At 36.7% G+C, this 21,580-nt stretch overlaps 1 protein-coding gene across 1 annotated transcript; it reads right to left on the reverse strand.

The window, feature by feature from the left end:
- Positions 1-1,040: 1,040 nt before the first annotated feature.
- Positions 1,041-20,250, reverse strand: LOC142356527 (uncharacterized). The gene is made up of 8 exons (XM_075408412.1): positions 19,994-20,250; positions 11,240-11,394; positions 10,330-10,423; positions 10,220-10,252; positions 7,046-7,130; positions 6,241-6,448; positions 5,206-5,397; positions 1,041-1,339 (listed from the first exon to the last, which is right to left on the reverse strand). Exons 1-8 carry the CDS (start codon positions 20,248-20,250, stop codon positions 1,056-1,058), a joined length of 1,308 nt encoding a protein of 435 aa, XP_075264527.1. The 3' UTR covers positions 1,041-1,055.
- Between the last annotated feature and the right edge of the window lie 1,330 nt (positions 20,251-21,580).

A 21,580-nucleotide genomic window follows, 5' to 3' on the forward strand; every position in this document is an offset into this window, starting at 1 on the left:
AGTGATTTGAAACTGAGGATTTGAACTGTTCTAATACAATCATTGCTTAAACTTGACTACTAACACTGCCAACAGGATTTTTTTAAGAAATGCGATACGTGATTTGATAGTTATTCGAGTTTCTCGGCACCAATGTATATAATAGACAATACAATGAAATGGCTTTAAAAAATCGCACATAGATAAAGATAAACCCAAAGTTCTGTAAATTTTTCACAATTTGAAATTGATACTTATAGTCATTTAAACCTTTTTTCACTCAACGGAAATGAATTGAATAAACAGTCACGTTTAATTTCGAAAAAAATTCTGAACATTTTTGTTGAAGTTTGCCCTTTGGCTGAAATAAGCACCTTCGCTAAAAAAAAACAAAGATGCTGGAACAAAATGAAAAGAAATATTTATAGCTCAAAGTTTTAGAGTTGATCTTTTTTATATTGCAACTATCTGGATAGTGACATACATAAAACCTGAGAAACAGAAAAAATATAGTTTTCTGCGTGATTTTTTTCTCAGGAAATGATTTTTCTCAAAAAATGATAAAGTTTTATCGGAGATTAGTCCATCTTCATGATTTTTTATGGGTTGATTTATCTTTAAACTGACTGGTTCAAAGTAAAACCAGCCTCGCATGCAGCCGCAGAGGGTGAAAACAATTAGGCGGTACTATAATTCCTATTATCTGAATGTAGGTACCGAGAGCTAAGATTAATCAGGATTAGAACATCGTTCAAAATCAAGAATGAGCAGACGCTCTCAAACGATATCAGAGCTATGATCTTCTCTTCCCATTTCTAGAGCTTGACTTATGAAAAGACTGTAAAAGTCTAGTGCGGGGGGGGGGCGATATTGACTAAATTTACACGGTCGAGGTTCCTATTTAAGGTCGAGCATGACCAGTCGATAGGCAGACTTTGACTACGGTCTTCGACAGTATAAAAGAGCGCAACCCAGTAGGTTGATAATTATTTGGTCATGGGTGAGGACCTCCTCGGCCTGAGGAAGAAATGTTGTACTGAAGAAATGTGTGAAAACCGGCGACAAGATTATGTAAACTAACACGTGCAAGCGGTTCTTTCCCTGAAGTAGAAGTTGTATATACTATGACGTCCTGAAATCGTGCTGTATATATTGATATGAGTGGCATCGTATCCATTGAATGACCTTCCTCTCCAGGCATCTTCCCTGTTACTCGTATTGTACAGTGGGAAGTAGGCGGTGTCGTTCCTCTCTCCATAGAACACTTCTGATTCCAGGGCTAGTCTGTCTGAATCGTAGATCTCCACTCCCAAATGGACTACTGACACTTCGTATGTGTACAGACTGGCTGGCTGCAGATCTGTGAAATAGAACCTTGCAATCTCAGAACTTCTAACTGATGCAGTTTTTCATCAACTCTTGATGCTACCACCATCAGTTGTTACACAACTTATCGATCAAATAACTTGTCAAAGCGCGATGAATACTGAAACAATTGTGAAACTGTAAAACAATTGTTTTTTGTTACTTGAACGAGCCAAAGTCTGGATCATGAACTTTTTGGTCTTCCCGAGTCTTTTCATAAATTGAGCGAGCCAACGTCTGTATCATATTGCGTTTTGGTCTGGACGGGTCTTTTTATAAGCGTTTTTGAACGAGCACATGAACGCACTGCACCGAACATATTTTTGGTCTGCATAGGTGTTTTCATAGGCAAAAATGGTCTGCATGGGTATTTTCATAAGGATTTTTGAACGAGGACCTCAGACTGGGTCTGCTTTGGGACTAGAATGCTTTCTTCCGCCTCTCTTTTCTATCAGTGGTGAGAACGGAGTGGAGGAAGAACGTTGACTTATCTGTTAATTGCATTGTGGCGGAAGTTATGCAAATGTTGTAATCACAACGAGAGTTGACTAAAACCACTACTAAATCTTTTTATCACCCCATCCAAGTTATTCAACAACTCGGCTTCGTCTCGAAGTTTGATAACTTCTCGATGACGATAACAACCGTGCCGTCATATTCATTACAACGCCAGTCTTATAATAATGAAAAAGATTTTAAAATGTTAAAGAGAACTGTAATGAACTTGGTTAAATTGCCCTAAGTAGTCGTAATTTTTAAGAAATTGTTCCCCCGATAAAGCCACTCACGACGATGGTAATTAAACACAGAAATGGACACGTTCAATAGCAATTCTTAAGAGTGAACTTTTATCAATTGTTGACGTCATATCCAAATGCCTTTTTAAAAATCTGTCTACCCTTAGAAACTATATGGCTTTCAAAGGCTGCCTGGGGTAACGCAGATTTATCTTACCAATGCTATATGAAAAGGGTATATCCTGACGTACAATTCAAAGAATTTTCATTGACTAAAAAAACTAGACCTAAAACGGACTATGAATGGACTGGAAAAACCATTTAGAAAAAAACCGATCCAAAAAATCGAAAAAAGAGTAAAAATCAAAGTGAAATTGCCGCATGTGAACAAAAAACCACTAGCGAGAAAGCGAATTTTTGTTCAAACACCGTTTTCTCACTCTACTTTAAATTTAGAGCGAAAAAATTTCACGCCGCAAAACCACTCGCTTTTTCGCTCCATTTCCTGTTTCGGCGTGACCAAAATCACTACTCCAATATGACTTCAAAAATCATGAAAATGTGTGAACAGATCTTAAAAAAAAGACAGCGCCCCAATACAATTCAAATTTTTTGAATTGTAAAAAAAAATTCGACGCCGCTCAAAAAACTAGGCTACAAAAAATTCAGCGATAAATTAATAAAGGCTTGTTAAAATTCATTCCACAGAAGCCTCTCATTAGGGACCTTTACTGCACATATGAATTCCTTTGACCTCAAACAAATTCAAATTAAACTTAAATTTTAAAGTGCAAAAGTCATTTTATTAAGTGAGGTAAGTCACGTATGATCAAAATCTAATCACGCAAATGACCTAAAAACTTTCGCTAAAGCGAGTGAGAAATGACGTCACGCGCGCAAATGCCGTTAGTGAGAAGAAGAAGTCATTCAGAAAATTTGACTTTTTCAGCTTTGCTGTGTGAACAAATGTAAAACGAAAAAAGAGCGTCAGACGATGAAACAAAAAACATAGCAGGACAAGTCCTGACGTACAATTCAAAAAATTTTCATTGACTAAACAGAAAACCAGCCCAAGAACGGAATATGAATGTTTTTGGAAAACCATTTAGAAAAAAATCCGATCCAAAAAATCGAAAAAACTGTAAAAATCAAAGTGAAAATGCCGCATGTGAACAAAAAACCAATAGCGAGAAAGCGAAATTTTGTTTTCTCACTCTACTTGAAATTTAAAGCGAAAAAATTTCAGGCCGCAAAACCACTCGCTTTTTCGCTCCACTTCCTGTTTCGACGTGACCAAAATCACTACTCCAATTTGACTTCAAATATCATAAAAATGTAAGAACAGATCTTAAAAAAAAATATAGCCGGAAGAATTCCGGAAACGACTCGAAGTAGAAATCTGACTATTCTCACTAATCAGATGCATCACCGGCATATTACCAATCGACAGACATTGTAACCAATTCACAAAGAAAAGACTGGAGAAGTGGAAACTTGACAAAGAACAAAAGCAAAAAATAATATTCTCTAAAAATCCAAACAAAATTCTCTACAAAGAGATAACATGCAGCTTCCCATCCATAACTCATAGAAATCAATTAGTTATATATTTGGCTAGATCAATCGCCCGCCTAGTACTTGCAGAGAAACGTTAAACAACAAACTAAAAAAAGACTAAGAAAAACTCTTTAACGAATTAGAGTTTTGTATAATTTGTTTAAATGAAAACTGCCCTGCTAAGCCTTCAAGTGCAAATTCATAGAATCAACACCTACAAAAATGCTCCTTATTGAGAAAAACTTACCAACAGAAAACATTAAATTGGAAGAAATAGGCAAAAAACTTAGAAAAAAGACAAAAAGTGGCCAAAATTTGCTCTGATTTACTCGATTTTCTTTAACAAAAACAGCTCAAAACTAATATCAATCGAAATGAGAGACATCCAAAAGAGCTACAACAACTGAATTCCACTAGAAAACTACCCAAATGCTATCAAAGGTCGAGGAAGAATAGAAACGACATTTAAAACCAAATTGAACAAAAAAAAACGAGAAAACGTAAGGTGTTTTTTAAATTTTACATGAAAAAATAAAACCAAATAAAGTTACTTTGAGCAAATACAGCAATGAAATGATCGCGAAATAATGGGCAAGTCATAACAAGCTTAAAAAAATTGTCTACGATTGGGAAAAAAAAAACGAAAAAAAAACAAAAAATTAAAAAAGTGGTTAAAAAATTCTCTATTATTCTGTCATTTTTCTTCAGAAAAAAATGTTTTCTACCGACAAAATTGTAATCAATTTATATCTCTGATATTCTTTGAGATACGAGCTTCTATGCAAATTGCACTTAAAGCAGTAAAACAAAACAAAAGGCCAAAAAACATTAAATTTCGTCGAAAAATCAGCAAAACTGATCAAAACCCTCCAAATTTGCATAAAACTCAAATTGACTACTTGAAACCTTCAATTCCTATCAGAACAAGCTCAAATCTAATACAATATCATAATCAGACCTCATAAACAAGAAAAATTGCAAAAAAAACTGCTTTTAAAAGCCGCACGTGAACAAAAAAATTTCGCTCGCTCAGAGAAAATTTTTTCACACATCAATTTCTCGCTCTCTCAAAAACAGCGGTATGAACAAAAAACCACTCTCTTTTCTCTCCGCTCTTCACTTTTGTTCAGCAACCAAATCACTCCAAATTTTTTCACGCGTTTCATTTCCCGCTTAAAAATTCACTCCAATAAAATTGATTAAAAAAAAAGGACTTCTCCAATACTCCTCTTCGAGTCGTAAAAAAAAGACAGCGCCCCAATACAATTCAAATTCTTTGAATTGTAAAAAACCAAGAGCACCGCAATATAGCTACGCTCAGCTTACAACTATTTTAACCCCCCGACATCAATTGCAAATATCTTGTCAAATCTTCGTAGCATTTCTTTTGTTTTTGCTCTTAAGATTTATCTCAAGCTCAAAACCGGAGAAAAGTCACCTTACAAAAACCTCATCTATTAGCTATTTCGGAAATCAGTTTTTCATAATAAGAAAGTTTTAAGATTAAACTTTTGTCAACCAGGGAAAGGAAACTGTTTAGATTCTAAGCTGTGTTAAAGACACGTACTTGTATCTTTCTTGGGCAGATCGCTCAAAGTGACATTCTCAATCGGGTTCCCGTCATGTGTTGTGGCACCATTCACGTATCTGTAGATATTGAACTTGATGTCATTACTGTGCTGTCCAAATGTTTGGAAGTTGATCTCAATTTCACTCTGGGACACTGGGGTTGTCGCAATCCTCACCACCGGATGAGCACCTGGAACAATTACCCTCCTCTGCAGACGAAAACACACTATGTGTATTCTCCAATATTCGCCGCCAATCAGAGACTGACAAGACTCTATTATCGCCTGCACACCTAACTATTCAGTCTAATAGATAGTTGCACTATCTGTATACCATTACCACCGTTATAATTGAAGTTTATCGTCAGTGTTTTACAGAGTCGGTTAGTCTGGGAGAACTAGGTAAGTATACTTCGCGCGCAGAAATAATAAGCCCGAACTCTATACACCTTAAGGCTGTAAAACGAGCCCAACTAGTGTCTGCCTTGAATGCATCCTAATTTGACAAAGCTTCATAGGACAGGCATGACATTGACACTCTTGATAAGATTTGGGACATCATCAGCGTTTTATTTTTGTAACACTAATTTCGAAAATCAAATAAAATACCGTAGTTCAAATTGTAGAGTTTCTAATAAGCCGCTAAACTACCAAAAATAAACAGATCAAGTTCCACACTGGATGGAATTTTGGCCCGAAAAATAATAATAATTGACCGTTTCGGGCGATATTTTAAAGTGTAAACTGTCGAAGCCCTACTTAGAAAGTTATAATTGCTTTTGGCAGCTTTTCTAACGTAAGAATTAAGCGTTTTGCAGCGTATTTTTTGAGGAAAAAAAACAGCGTTTTTGAACGTTTTCCAACTTAAGAGAATGACAGTTTCTGAACGGTATTTTACAGAAAAATGAGCCTTTTTGACTAGAATTGTTATAAAATGACCGGTTAATTCCAAACACTGGCAAAAAACATGCTGACGAACACTGGCCACTTATAGCTAATTAGATGATACAAATTTTGTTATGCTTCTAAAATACCTGTGACAGCAGTTGATGTGATTGGTTCACTGTAGAAGATTGTTCGCACTTCACCTGACCCGTGTTCGTCCACCAGGCACTCTTTGAAGGCCCTGGCTTTTATTGTGTAAGAGCTACCAGAGTCCAAATTGTCAAATTGGTCCGAGGGAAGTCCATAGGCCAGATCAAATCCGTAAGCTGCAAGTGTATTTCTGTCATTCAAGTTGAGCTGAAACGAAGGAGTCACTCTGATTAATTATACGCTGTCGCGACCACAGACAAATTACGTGACTGAACAAAAACTACGGAAGTGCATCTTAGCTTTTCAAAATATTTAATAAACCTTGATGTTACGAAATGTGAAATTCTTTCGTCATATTTCAACTTAATCTACTTACTAAATAATTACATGAAGTAACCAAAAATTTGCCAACTTATAGACTTCTTAAAGAAGTATACATCCTGTCAGATGTATCCTTTTATATGAATAATTAAACCAATCAGAAAACAAATACAGATAAATTGCAGAATCAATCTTTTCCCACAATTAGGCTTCAACTTCAATTACAATTAGTTTTTCAATTTTTTCAAATTCCTAAAATCTGATTCGGAAGTCAAAGTTTCTTAAGGGGCAGTCATATGAGTGAGTGGCAATCTACAATTTATTTTCCTATTTATCCCGATTAGTTGTGCAAGGGATTTTTAAGCGTTATTTAATAATCTTTTTCATTTTTGTTGTGAAAACCGGCGTCAAATTTGAGTAGCTTTACTTGCGCAAGAAACAATTAGTACATTTTGAGTTGCAACGATATTTCTAAACACTTACGGTTCTTGCAAAGTCCGTAGTCACGTTGAAGTTGTAGAAGTAGTATTGTTTTGCGTATGTTCCGTTGCTCAAGTTGGTACCGTGCCTAAAGAAAAAACAATTGTTAATTATCCTAGTTTTCCCTCGACATTTTGACACTTTATATGGTCCCGAAAAACAATGACTAACTGGTGCCGAAATTGTGAGCGCTCAGTGTTTTTGCTTAATGTTATTTCAATAAAATATCGGATGAGATTCATCAAAAGTTTTGCTAATTTGGTAATTAGGCTCACACTTGCGTCCTAACGAGCAAGTACATGGATTAATATCAATGTCATTAACCTAAAGACATGGTAAACTAAACTAATAAAAGGAAACTATATCTGACAAAATGATTTTAATTTTTGGCTTTTTGTACCACTAAAAACAATTATCAACGTTTTTCTCATTGAAAAATGTAGTTTGAAAGGCTTGTTGCTTCAGTTACGAGTTTGCTTCTGGCTAATACTTCATAATACTTCGGGCTAATACTTCGGGTAAATAAATCATTTGTATGACTTTTTTTAAGCAAAACACTTAATTTTCTGGAAAATAGCAACCGATGATTGTAATTGTAAAATTTTAGATTTTAGGGAAGGTGGTTTGGGACCTTAGCCTCTAATTTCCAAAAAGTTTCAAAACAAAATTTCTACGTAATTTTTTTCATCTTTAGCAAAAGTTAACTTACACTGGTTAGCTTCTAATATTTATGTCTATTAAAAAAATTACATCAAAACACGCCAAAATCTAGGTATGTTCTCTATGTCTTAACAACAGAAAAGAGAGACTTCACCTACGAAGTTAATTTTAAAAAGAAGCTCTAATAAAGTTAAAAACATCAAGCGATGTTTTTACTCTGCACATGGTTAAAACACGTGGTTAAAACACTTGCTTAAAATTACATGATTAAAAGACGTTCATCCCCACTTTAGTAAGCAACCTCAAACTTGAGCTGAGAAATCTCATTAAAGGTTCAGTTGAGCGAAAATCAGAACTGATATTACTTATCAAGTTCAATATCTCTTGAATCAACCGCTTATAAAGTCCTAACTTACTTACCCATTATTGTTTCATTCCAATTTAATTTTAAACATCTGAGAATTAACACAAGGTTAGTACTTTTGCTAATTTTTTTAACATTCTTACGACAGTTTATGATAGAATTTCTATTTCTACAGTTATGATCTCCGTTGGTACTAGAAGCAGCAAAAATGAAGTACCTGACAAAATGATGTTATATGACAATTTTAAAATCTACCTGCCAAATTGGCAAAAATAACTGCTGTTCATTTACATGTCACAGATTGGAATTGAAGCAAAGTAAAGGACATGAAAAATACTGCTTTCTTGCATTAAATATTAAAACATAGCTGGCAGATTGCCAGAAAATAGCCGCAATAGATTCGTAGATCGGCAGTCTAAAAAGACAGTAAAAAAACAGACCAAAAAAATTCGTCTTTTCATTGAAGGCTGATCTGTTATAATTTGATTAAAAATCTGTATAAGTTATTGCTGCCTCTATTAGCTGATCTCAAATGACTTTCATTCAGCGTGACACCCACCCATTTGACCTTATCTGTTTGAATTAAAGTAAATAAAAGTCGATTTCAAATTGAGGAAGTCATTTTTGAGAGTGAGGTAAGTCCAGTGTGACCAAAAATTTAATCACGCGCATTAACAAAAAAACTCGCTCCACTAAATGCAAAAAATGAGGTCACACATGCAATTCAGTTGAAATTGCATGAACGAATGAACAAAAAGTGGCTGTGACGTCATATGGTCGTAACAAAAATCATGACGACGAAATAAAAAACATAGCAGGACAAGTCCTGACGTACAATTCAAAGAATTTTCATTGACTAAACAGAAAACTAGACCTAGAACGGACTATGAATGGATTGGGAAAGCGTTTAGAAGAAAAATCTTATCCAAAAAACTGAAAAAAAAACAGTAACTATCAAAGTGAAATTGCCGCATGTGAACAAAAAAACCACTAGCGAGAAAGCGAATTTTTATTCAAACACTGTTTTCTCACTCCACTTTAAATTTAGAGCAAAAAAATTTCACGCCGCAAAACCACTCGCTTTTTCGCTCTACTTCCGGTTTCGGCGTGACCAAAATCACTACTCCAATTTGTCTTCAAAAATCATGAAAATGTGTGAACAGATTTTAAAAAAAAGACAGCGCCCCAATACAATTCAAATTCTTTGAATTGTAAAAAACCAAGAGAAGGCCAATAATAGCCCCAGCTATCGCTGTGTGGCTATTAAAAAAATTGTTATTTGGTAGTTATTGTTAGAAGGTTGAGAGAGAACAACCTAAAGTAAATTGTGCATTAGTTAAGCTTGACATAGCTTGACCACAAGTTCTTCTTGTTCAATGTATACTGGGCTAGAGAAAAGAAGTCTTGAGGAACAAGAAAGAACGTGATAATGGGTTATAATAGGTGCCCAAGTTCGAGAGCTTAGACCAGTTGGTGTAATGGTTTAAACACAAGACTTGCAGGTAAAAGATGCTGGTTTGAATCCAGTACTGGTCCGTTTTCACAGTAGTTGCACCTGCTTAAAAAACCTAACAGTAAGGCTGACTCTTGCTTCTCAATAATCAAGTATATGGATTAGTAACAATAAGAGTGAGCATTAAATCTGTTAAATCATTCTAATTAAAGCAAACTATATCTAAATAAATAGATAGAAGTTTCAATTTTTGAGCTTTTGTTCCACGCAAAACTTTTTTTTCTCATGTTTTTCTCATTACAAAATATTGCTCATTACAAAATATGGCATTACAAAAAGACATGTGGTTCCACGACACTGGTATTATCCTTGACCAGTGTGCTTAGATACATTTTTTTGTATGGTTCGAATGACCTCCTTGATGTTTTGAGCAAAACCGTTACACTGCTGGAAAACAGCCAACGTTATTTGTAATGACTTCCTTTGGAGCTCGAAGCACCAAAATGGAACAATTGACAAATTGATGAGCTCAAGCATTCGCTGTTTTGGATAAAAGATCTAATTTTGCTCTGTAATCTGAAAACTGCAAGATTTTCTTCTTTTAGTCCTATCTGATGGCATTAGATAGCGAGAAAAAAATCGGTAATTAATGATCAGTTTTGTAGCAGTTTATTTTCTCGCGACAGATAAAAGAACTTACCATTGAGAGTCTATGTCTGACCACACTTCGTATCTGAAACAATTAAAAGAGTCAGTTAAACAATTTGTGATTAACTTCTTTTCAAATGGAATGGTGCAAGTGGAACATACCCAGTCAAGGCTCCAGTTGAGGGTGCATTGAAAGTGACATAGAACCCGTAGAAGAAGCGGGTCACCGAGTCCAAATTTAGGGGTGTCTCCGGATCTGAAATATTTTACATGCGTAAGCTCTGAAGTCAAAATAGATAGATCGATTTTTGTTTAACCCACAATTGAAGCACTCTCTCTGCCAAACGCAATCATCAGATATGTTTAGAACCGGTTGCGAAAAAAAAACACGGAAAAATACCTAATTTTAGGTGGGGAAAACCCCACTGAAGTACCCCCCCCCCCCCCCCCCCGGTAATAAACCACCACGGAATAAACCCCTCACTTGACAATTTAAAGAGCTGCGCATTTGGCCAAGACTGTCGGGCTATGGTCATGTCTTAGTGGGACTTGATATGAAACTATCACAACAGAACAAACTATCACGGCCAAAATTCAACGTTAATATGGGGGTTTATTTCCGCGGGTTTCTTTTCCGTAGGTGTCTATATTCTGTTGGAATCAAACTAGGCGTGGTTGTGAGGGTTTATTTCCTAGACCCGTTAAAAAGGAAGAGAATACACACTTTTCTTCCAGATTATCTTTTTCGATTAAAAGCTGAAAACGATATATCAGGTAGAGGTTGCCAAATTTTCATCTCACCGAATGAGAGGGGATTGATCAAATTTTATTAAAGCAATAAAAAACCAAAAAGAGAAAGTATTGAGGCGCTGTGTGTTTAGTTCGACATTTTATTGAGGATTAACAGTTCAGTCTCTGAACATTTTAAATCAACAAGGACTGCACCAAACAGAAATTTGCTTCATTGAATTTTCCTATTTAAACCTTAAAATCACAACTAAAGGCTTCACTTGGTTGACGTATTCTACCAACACGGCAATTGGAGTCTCCCAGAAAAATGTTTGTCACTCACTAGTACACCACACGAGTGTTTCACTGATGTTAACAAGATCGTTTTTGTAGACCCAGGCATCAAATCTGTAAGAGGTCCCTGGCACAAGATTGTTTAGAGTCAGAGGAAACGCCAAAGATGTCCCTGGTAGATATTCATCTCCATCAATGAAAAGTCTGAAAACATTCGAGAAGAGTTCATAAACTATCATATAAAAAATAACATATTCATTGATCACACTTGGGTCGAAAATAGCTCCAAGAATTTTAACTGATACACAATGGTACGAAAAATGCTAAGTACAGCATCATTTGTATTCTGTAAACAAGATTTGTTGCTTAGTAAGTCTGAATTGTGCTAGGGCGTCAAGAATTCGTCAAGTATCATTCTAGTTTTCTACGCTACACTGAAAGAATGGTTACACATAAAACATAAAAATGGCAAAAAATACAAAGGCAGCCGAACTCAAAACCACGCGCCACTGCAAAGCTTGTTAAATTTAGGAGAAAACTAGAGTGTACGTCTTCGAGTTTTTTTGAAGAAATGGAGCAAGATTTTGTAAAAGTCCAACGTTGGAGTGCGGGCAAGCGATTACTTATTTGGCGTTCAAAGATTGTCAGTGACTGCTTCCAAGAAAGAGAGTAGGATGTACAGGATTGGTCAATACAAGGACTTGATTGATCTGGATCTAAGTGCAATTTAAGGATAATTTTCAAGAACTGATTACGAAAAGTTTTCTTGTGGAAAAAAGTTAGATAAAATATTTAATTTAAATTAACTTGAAAAACTCGTAACAATTTTGAATCATATGCCGTTAGAAATCTTTATTAAATTTTTTTAAGTTCCCACTAGACGTTAAAAGCGCTAGAGACGTAATCAGGCGTTACCATAGAACAGAGTTGAACATTGCCCTATTTGTCATTGCTAATATTTTTGTTGAGAAAATTTTATAGTGTACAGTGTTGTCTCTTAGTTACCTCAGGTAAGAATAAAATTGTTCATTAAAAACCTTATTGTTTATTGGAAAAATGTGATAAGTTTCTCATCTACCATTTCCATTTCGAAGAACTGTCATATGAAAAAGAGTTTTATAACGCCTATGCGTGCATGTCAACTTTTTTTTTCATTTTGCTTCAAGAATGAACTATTATATCGCAATGCATATTTTCACATTCAATGCACAATTGTATTTGTTGAAACTTTACTGTGGCTTCACGTGGTATAACTTTCAACAGATTTGGTTTTAACTGATTCAACTTGTGTTACTTAAATCTCTACAACTTAATTCTTGGCACTAACTTTCTACTAAGAATCAAAATTTTTCTTTTCCCTGCAGGTGAGCTGAGTCAATCAGAAAAACTTCAAAAATAGCTCTCCCGATAAAGGTCTGGTTTTCTTATTTCATGCGTCCATATCATGATCCCGAGAAACATTTGTTTGACAAGCAGTTAGCTTGATGTATGTAAAAAAAGTATCAATTGAATTCCGAAGACAGATATAATTACCATGCCAATTGGAGTGTAGGGTAAATGTAAAATTTAAAATCCTTTAGTTGGATTAAAAAGTATCAATTAAATCAACTTTAGTTGAATTTAAAGTCTCTCCATGATGGGCTCCCATGATATAGTCTATGAGGATTTTAACATTGCCTACAGAAAGGGGCCCTGATTTTTTTCACAGTTTGAAATTTCAGATTATAACTAATTGGATTAGATACGATGAAATCATTCCAATTCTATAGCTCTGGCGAAAAAGCAGCTCTTAAGCTAATGTGATTTGCAATTGACGTCGACATGGATGAAATTTGTTCGTGCGTGTTTTTGGTACTGTAGTGTAGGAACCACTATTTGAAAGCTGGGGCTCTATTCGATAGAACTTTATTGTTCCGACCCCACTTGTGGGGGAAGGAACTATATACTCAAATGGGTTTTTTTTTTGTTCAGTGAATTTTGGCCGATCGATATATTCGTCGTAGAGAAATGTGAGTGGTATCATTAAAAAGCTGGTCCAGCGTAGAATTCAAAAGTAAAAAGATTTTTTTGAATTTCGTTTTTTTCGAGGAGTTATCGAGGATTGAAGTTTTGTGTGAACAATGGGATCTTTAGCATGATTGTTCACTTTTAGTACAATTTTCTTCAAACTAAGATCTTTTTTACGAAAACATTAATTCAAATTTCTATAAAAAGAACAAATTTTGAGTTCGTAAAAGTTGAATGCAAGGCGATAGAAAGACTAGTTCTGGTCTCATAGGGAAGTTCACTATCAAAAAAAAAATCTAATTGAGAGCCCTTTTTTTAATAAAACTTTTCTCTTTTTTGCTTTTTTAAGTCACCTAGAGACAAGTCACATTTTATATCGACGTTCTATTAATGACAAAACTCCTTTATAGTCGAATGAAGCGCAATGAACAAAAAACGTCGTTTTCAAGGAATTGCTCATGTTTTTTTTTGGCTTCGATTCTGAGTTTTCGTAATTTTGAATGAAATTTTGAATTTCTTTTTGAAGTTTTACTATTTTTTTTGGAGTCCTATGGTAGGGATTCATTGACTAAAAGTGCAATATGTTCCATAATGAGCATTAAGTGAACATGTCTATTTCATTGAGGGGGCGGCTAATGGCTGTTAAGACTTAAAAAATAATTTTTCGAATTTTTTTTTGAATATTAAAGAATCATAATCTTATTATAGTGAATTGTAAGTCAGTCCAGGGGTGAGAGCACCCTCTTCCTTCCTACTGCAACCAAAATTAAACTGGTTAGCGGTTTTATCTTCTATCTATTGGTTATATGACTTCAATGACAAAAAATTTCAATTTTTTAAAATTTTTTTTGGATTTTTACGTATTATTGGTTACTTTTGAAATCTTATCACATTATCCAAATATTGACAGTTCCCATTAGCTTAAAAACGATGTTCTGTGGATGACCAATAAAAATTTTAAACAAAAATTTATGGTTTAAATGGCTTCGACACGTTCTTCTTGCACTTTTCTACCGATTTTTTGGTTTTCTCCTGTTTTTTTTTGTTGTTTTAATAGTCATTATACTTACTGTGATCTCATAATGAATACCTATGCATGACAAACATAAATGTACTGCCACCGGGGCATCTTTGAGCGTTTTTATTGACTTCCGTTGAAAGCTATTGAATTTAATGTCTGTTAAAATAAAAATCATTTTTCGAAAATTTTATTTGAACAATAACAATTCCTAAATTTTTCTTGAACTGTTAGTGAGTTTCAGTATTGACTGGACCCACTTGCTTTTTACTGCGACTAAAAATATTCTGTTTAGCTGTTTTATCTTCTAGCTATTGGTTATATGACTTCAATGACAAAGATTTCAATTTTTTTAAATTTTTTTTTGGATTTTTTGAATTATTGGTCACTTTTGAACTCTTTATCACATTATCCAAAGATTATTGTAATCCAATTGGCTTAGAGAGGACGTTCAGTGGATCACAGAGAAAGTTTTCAGAGAATAGCTAATGGTTTAATTGTCTTCGACACTTTCTTCTCGCATTTTTCTGCTGAATTTTAGTTTTTGCTGTTTTTGTTATTGTTTTCTGTCATAAGACTTATTGTGATGTCTTTTTAACTATCTATGCATGACAGACATCATTTTCCTCCCTATGGGTTATATCTGAGCATCGTCATTGAGCTCCGATGAAAGATTGAGTTTACTGGCTGTTAAGGGTTTAAAAATAATTTTTCGAAACTTTTTTGAAATTCAACCATTCCTAATTTTTTTTCGTGAATACTCTTGGTCATTGTTGGTTCTAACAGAATCCATTTCCGTTCTACTATAGCCAAAATTAATCTGGTTAGCGGTTTTATCTTCTACCTATTAGTTTTAAAACATCAATGCCACGAGAATTCATATTTTTTTTGGGTACTTTATTTTGTTTTTCGATCCTTTTGAAATCTTATCACATCATCTTACTGCTGAGAGTCCCTATTGGTTTAGGGAAGAAGTTCAACGGATCATAAATAAAGTTTTCAGGGAAGAGCTTATGATTTGAGTTGCTTCGACATTTTCTTCAGGCACTTTTCTACTGAATTTGTGGTTTTTGCCTCTCTCTGTTGTTGTTTTCATAGTCATTAACTTGTTGTAAGGTCTTATTGATGAAATACGATTGGCAAAAAAACTTATTGTCCCCTCGAGGCATCATTTATTGTATATACTGGCTTCCGTTGAAGGCTAATGAATTTAATGGCGTTGATAATACGTGTTTTCCCGCAATTTTCGTGCGTCTAATGTATTTGTTTATATTTGTTGATTTTTTGAAATTATATTGATAAAAAAGGTTTTCCCATTGCTCCTGAAAAATTAATTTAAAATTGAAGAGTGTTTAGTGAAAAGTTCATTTTTTTAATGCCTTCGACCCTTTTGTCGCTCAATTTTTTTTCCTGAATTCGCTGTTTTTGTTCTTTAGGTAGCCGTAAATTGCTCACAGATCTCATAGGCTTGTAATTGAGGACTGAATGAATGATGTTGCTCGAAACATTCAGTATATAGCGAATAGGTTCCTTTCGTCAAATTTAACTTCTATTCATCAATCAGATGTCCCATCGAATTTCGTGTATTTCAAGAAATAACATATATATTGATATTATGTGCCACTGTTGTTTCGTTTTTCTGAACGTTTATTGAATGGCCATTTTTTGCGTTTCTTTTTCTCTTCCTTCAGAACAATCGCGTAATAACAGATCCCAATGGTTTTTAAATGTGGCCCAAGTAAACTTATTTAATCTTTCAGTATAAATCCTTCAACTGAAATAGCAGAAATAACAACTGAATTAAAAATACATATTCAGATGATAGGTATTGATTTTAATGGTAGCAAAGGTTTGTGTTTTCGCAAATCGTTTGTAATTTTTTGAGTTTCTCTTTAGTTTGTTTCTATGGCATAGTCTGACCACAGACGGGTGCTTTTGGTTTTGTAATGACTTTTTAGTAATTTATCAAGGATTTTTTTATTAAAAACCAATGTTTTTTAAGATTTTTGAATTTTCTTGGTGCAAAAAATGTTGATTAATTTTTAAGTTTCGCCTCACTGTTCGTTCTTTTTGTCGGCTTGTTACCTAGTCTCGTTAAGAAAACTTTTCATCTGCTGTATAGTTAGTAAAAGGTAAACTTGTGTAGTTAAGGTTTTATCTGACTGCATTTTGACGTTGTTACCAGGTGCTTTTAAATTTAGATATTCATTTTTTGCCGCCAAAATTTTGTTGGTGCTATTTTTTTTCTAGTCTCTTCAATGTCAGGTCACGTTGGTGCTGTAATGAAGCATGGCATTAGTAATTCAATTAGTAGATAGAATGTGTAACGATTGTTTTAAACTCAAACATCTATTTTTGTTATCTCTTGATTTGGTTGACATTTTAGTCAAAAATGTAGATGAGCTCGGGTCGGAACATCATGTGCGAACGCACATTAACGAGCCGCCTTGTTTAATTTAGTGGCTTCTTTATTTCCGAAAAGTATTGAAATGGAAGTATTTCAGACTGTAACTTTATATCATGAGATGTGTTTGTGTTTCAGCAAGCGATGAGTGAAGATGTGTTTCATGAGATATGTTTCAGTAAGCGCAACAGTGATAATTTCATAAAAACAGCCTTGCATAAACCTGGATTATTGTCATCGTTATTCCTGGGACGAGGAAATTCATTTCTATTATAAGAGCAAAGTTTGCTATAGAAATTCAACGCAGAAATTAATTTTCAAAAGACGACTCCTCTGGGTCGAGAATTCTTGGCAAATTAAAGAAAGAAATGCAATAATTAGATATTCTCTTTTTTCTGCATTTTTTTACCACATACAACGATAATCTTGCATTTCATCGACGAAAATCCAATAAACCTTGACCCGGGTATACAGCAAAATGGAACTTAAACTGAGTAAATAGGGTCCAAATTGGAGCGAAGAGAAATGGGATAAACAGGGACCCGGACCCGAGTGTCATAGACTTTCATTACTGAATCAGTATATTCCTATAGTATATCGACGATTCAGTACTGAATCACAGTGACCTAAGGGTACTTTGTTAGCCAAGTATGTTCAGTATAAATTCAGAAAGCATTTTTTTTCTGAAAGTAGGATGAACATGATGATTTGAGTCTTTCATAATGTTCATAGCGTTTTCAGAAAAAAAAAGAAAATTTTCGAACATACTTTGTAATTTTTGGTTGAGCATGAAGATCATATTTTCAACCATTCAATATTATTGCCGATTTAGAGCAACCAACTGGAGACTCTACAACAGGAGGTCCTAGTAATCTGAACGAGCGGACGGGCGCGGCGGGGGGGGGCTTTGACCATCCAAACTCTACTATTAAATCTTTTCTCTTCCGTTAGTTCTATTCTACTGAATCCAAACGTGGGGGGGAGAGATTCTGCACTACCCCCCCCCCGTTCGTTGATTCTGCACCACCCCGGGCGCAGGGGGGATGACTATCCAAACTCTACTATTAGTCCTATTCTACTTCCAAACTCTACTCCTTTAGTTCTATTCTACTGAAGCCAAACGTGGGGGGAGAGATTCTGCACTACTCCCCCCCCCCCCCGTTCGTTTATTCTGCACCACCCCGGGCGCAATGGGGATGAACATCCAAACTCTACTATTAGTCCTATTCTACTTCCAAACTCTACTCCGTTAGTTCTATTCTACTGAAGCCAAACGTGGGGGGGGGGTATTCTGACCCACCCCACCAACCCCCCCCCCCCCCCGGTTCGTTGAATCTGCACCACCCACCCACCCACCCCCCCACCATTCGTTGATTCTGCACCACCCCTGGCGCAGGGGGGATGACCATCCAAACTCTACTATTAGTTCTATTCTACTTCCAAACTCTTTTCCCTCTACTCCGTTAGTTCTATTCTATTGAAGCCAAACTTGGGGGGGTATTCTGACCCACCCCACCACCCCCTCCCGGTTCGTTGAATCTGCACCACCCACCAGCGCGACCCCCCCCCCCACCCACCCACCCCCCCCCCCGTTCGTTGATTCTGCACCACCCCGGGCGCAGGGGGGATGACCATCCAAACTCCACTATTAGTCCTATTCTACTTCCAAACTCTACTCCTTTAGTTCTATTCTACTGAAGCCAAACGTGGGGGGAGAGATTCTGCACTACTCCCCCCCCGTTCGTTGATACTGCACCACCCCGGGCGCAGGGGGGATGACCATCCAAACTCTACTATTAGTCCTATTCTACTTCCAAACTCTACTCCGTTAGTTCTATTCTACTGAAGCCAAACGGGGGGGGGGGTATTCTGACCCACCCCACCACCCCCCCCCGGTTCGTTGAATCTGCACCACCCACCCACCCGCCCCCCCACCATTCGTTGATTCTGCACCACCCCTGGCGCAGGGGGGATGACCATCCAAACTCTACTATTAGTTCTATTCTACTTCCAAACTCTTTTCCCTCTACTCCGTAAGTTCTATTCTATTGAAGCCAAACTTGGGGGGGGGGGGTATTCTGACCCACCCCACCACCCCCTCCCGGTTCGTTGAATCTGCACCACCCACCAGCGCGACCCCCCCCCCCCACCCACCCACCCCCCCCCCCCCCCCCCCCCGTTCGTTGATTCTGCACCACCCCGGGCGCAGGGGGGATGACCATCCAAACTCTACTATTAGTCCTATTCTACTTCCAAACTCTACTCCTTTAGTTCTATTCTACTGAAGCCAAACGTGGGGGGAGAGATTCTGCACTACTCCCCCCGTTCGTTGATTCTGCACCACCCCGGGCGCAGGGGGGATGACCATCCAAACTCTACTATTAGTTCTATTCTACTTCCAAACTCTTTTCCCCTCTACTCCGTTAGTTCTACTCTATTGAAGCCAAACTTGGGGGGGGATTCTGACCCACCCCCACCACCCCCTCCCGGTTCGTTGAATCTGCACCACCCACCAGCGCACCCCCCCCCCCCCACCCCCTGTTTTCAGTGCCTTGTTTGTTTGCATTGGATGACTGACGAATCACGCAGATGTTGATTGGCATTCTGGAGACGTCTGTCCAAGTTCTTCAGCCGTTTCAGTACGACGTGTACATGTTCTAGTTGAAGCGTGTCCTCTTCAGTTGACGACTGAAGCGCTGCAGGTCACAGGTGCATGATCAGATGAAAGGTGCAGGTGAATAACGAGTGCCGATTTCAGTGCAGTATCAGTTTCAACTCGAATGCACACTGGCAGTGCACTCCAAATTCAGTACACACGACGAGTGACACAACGAATGGCATACGACGAGTGACACAGCGAATGGCATACGACGAGTGACAAAACGAATGGCATAGTATGGCTTCAAACACAGAATACAATACAAACTGACAATTGATAGAACTGTGCAAAACATTAAACTTCTATAGAAATACTGTTGAGAATAAGCATATGTTTAAAGTCTGTTTTAAATCACCACATGATGATGATTAATTAATTGTTTGAATTGCCTATCGCTATTGCCTGCGTTTTTTTCGAAATTACGGCCGTTAGTGATTTTTCATGCTGTTCAATGCAAAAACAGACAAAAAATTCATTCTGATCACAGAATATACAGTTTCTGAGATTCATAATGTTCAGCAGAATCCCAGAATTTTACTCTGAATTTTATCATGAAATGTCTATTAAGTGTCATGATCAGAGCTCTGCGCATAGTAAAATTCATAATAAAATTTTTTATGATTCAGTACTGAATTTTAATGGCGCTCGGATCCGGGGACCTTTTAAGTCGAGATAAAACGGTGTGAGTTGAGTTGGTTGAAATATAGTGAGTGACCTTATCAAATCGTAGACACTGCTGTCGGTGATGGCCAACTGGATGAAGTCAGTGCCGTAGTCCACCTGTGAGAGCTCAGGTGTGCCAGGAGAGGTGAATGCAATCACGTCCACCCAATCAGAGGTCAGAGTCTGTGCACCGGACACGGTGCAGTTGAGCACAGTGCGTACACTGAATGTGTACTGTGTTGCCTGCTGGAGGTCATTGGGCCACTCGAAGTAATTGGTCACAATGCTTGTTTCTGAAATAGAACTCATTGTGCAGATAAAATAGAAGGAAAGAATGAAAAATTAGAGTTTCCTACAAATACAGTACACAATTTATCCAAGGGTCTAAATATCTTGACTGCAAAGGTTGTATTAACTTCACAACATACTCCCTCTGCTTATTACGAAAAATTTTTTTTCTGAAAACTAAATTAAAAACTATAAAACAACTTAGAACTGCCTCCAAAACAATAGTTGCCTCTAAATAATTTTTTTTAAAAATGCGTTCTTGCAGTCTTGCGGTCTTCATGAGTTCCAAAACTTCTGACCAGAGAGAGGGATTCCAACCCCCGATTTCACGAGTCCCCGACAGTAGCAATCGCCATTCAGCTAACAGGCCTTTGTTTTTTCCAATCTTATTATCGCTATTATTTTAGCAACAAACGTTACTTCGGAATGAGAGCAATTGAAAACACTCAAAAATGAAGATAAGCATGAACAAATCATGAACAATTGAGAAATCAAAGAATGTTCCAGAACAAAAGCGCAAAAACGTTCCAAAGAAATTTTTTCAAAATAAAATACCTAGTAGAATACTGCAAACTTGAAGAGTCATGCATTAAAAACCCTTAGCTATCCCACCATATTCCAGAAAAATCAAGATAAAAGCAAGGCAATATATATTTAGAAACCACAAATTTTTTTGTAAGAAATGTGATTGTGTGTCTGTTTGTGTGAGAGGGGGTATGTAGGTGGGGGGTTTAAGTGGTAAGTAGGGTAGGTAAGAGGTGGTGGTTAGGTAGGTTGGGCAATGGGCGTGACTGCCCGTGACAAGGGGTGTAAGGTGAAGGTAGTTGGGGGGGGGCAGGTGGTAGATTGGTGCTCAGCGGAAGATAGACAGGGGCATTTACGTAGGTGAAGGGGGCTGGTGCTGCCAGGTGGCGGAGTTATCAGTGTCGTCGGTGGGGGAGCGGACAGTTAGGGATCAAAACTTCTCAAAACGACCTTTTGATATTGAATATTACCAATAGTTCCTAATTCCTATGCATTACAAATTAAGCAACCGTTTAAGTCCAATGTTCGAAAACAGAAGTCAAACTTTGAAACAGAGGTAAATGTTCGAATAGTAAAAAATCGAAGTTCCAATCAGCAAAAAATTTGCTTCAGCTTTGAAAGAAACCTGTAGATTGCCAATACTCCTCTCCGAGTTGTAAAAAGACATAAAAGTTTACAAAAAATTGCTTCAAACTTTGTTCGAGAGCATTAAAAGGCATTATTATAACAGACCATGAAAAAATCTGAAAAACAACTTACTAAAGAACAAATTTTCCCGGAATAGCCAATACCAACTCACTCCTGTAATAATTTTATAGCACTGCTT

The sequence above is a fragment of the Convolutriloba macropyga genome, unplaced genomic scaffold (genome assembly GCF_964194025.1).
Source record: "Convolutriloba macropyga unplaced genomic scaffold, txConMacr16.3 SCAFFOLD_3334, whole genome shotgun sequence".
Classification (NCBI taxonomy): Eukaryota; Metazoa; Xenacoelomorpha; order Acoela; family Convolutidae; genus Convolutriloba; species Convolutriloba macropyga.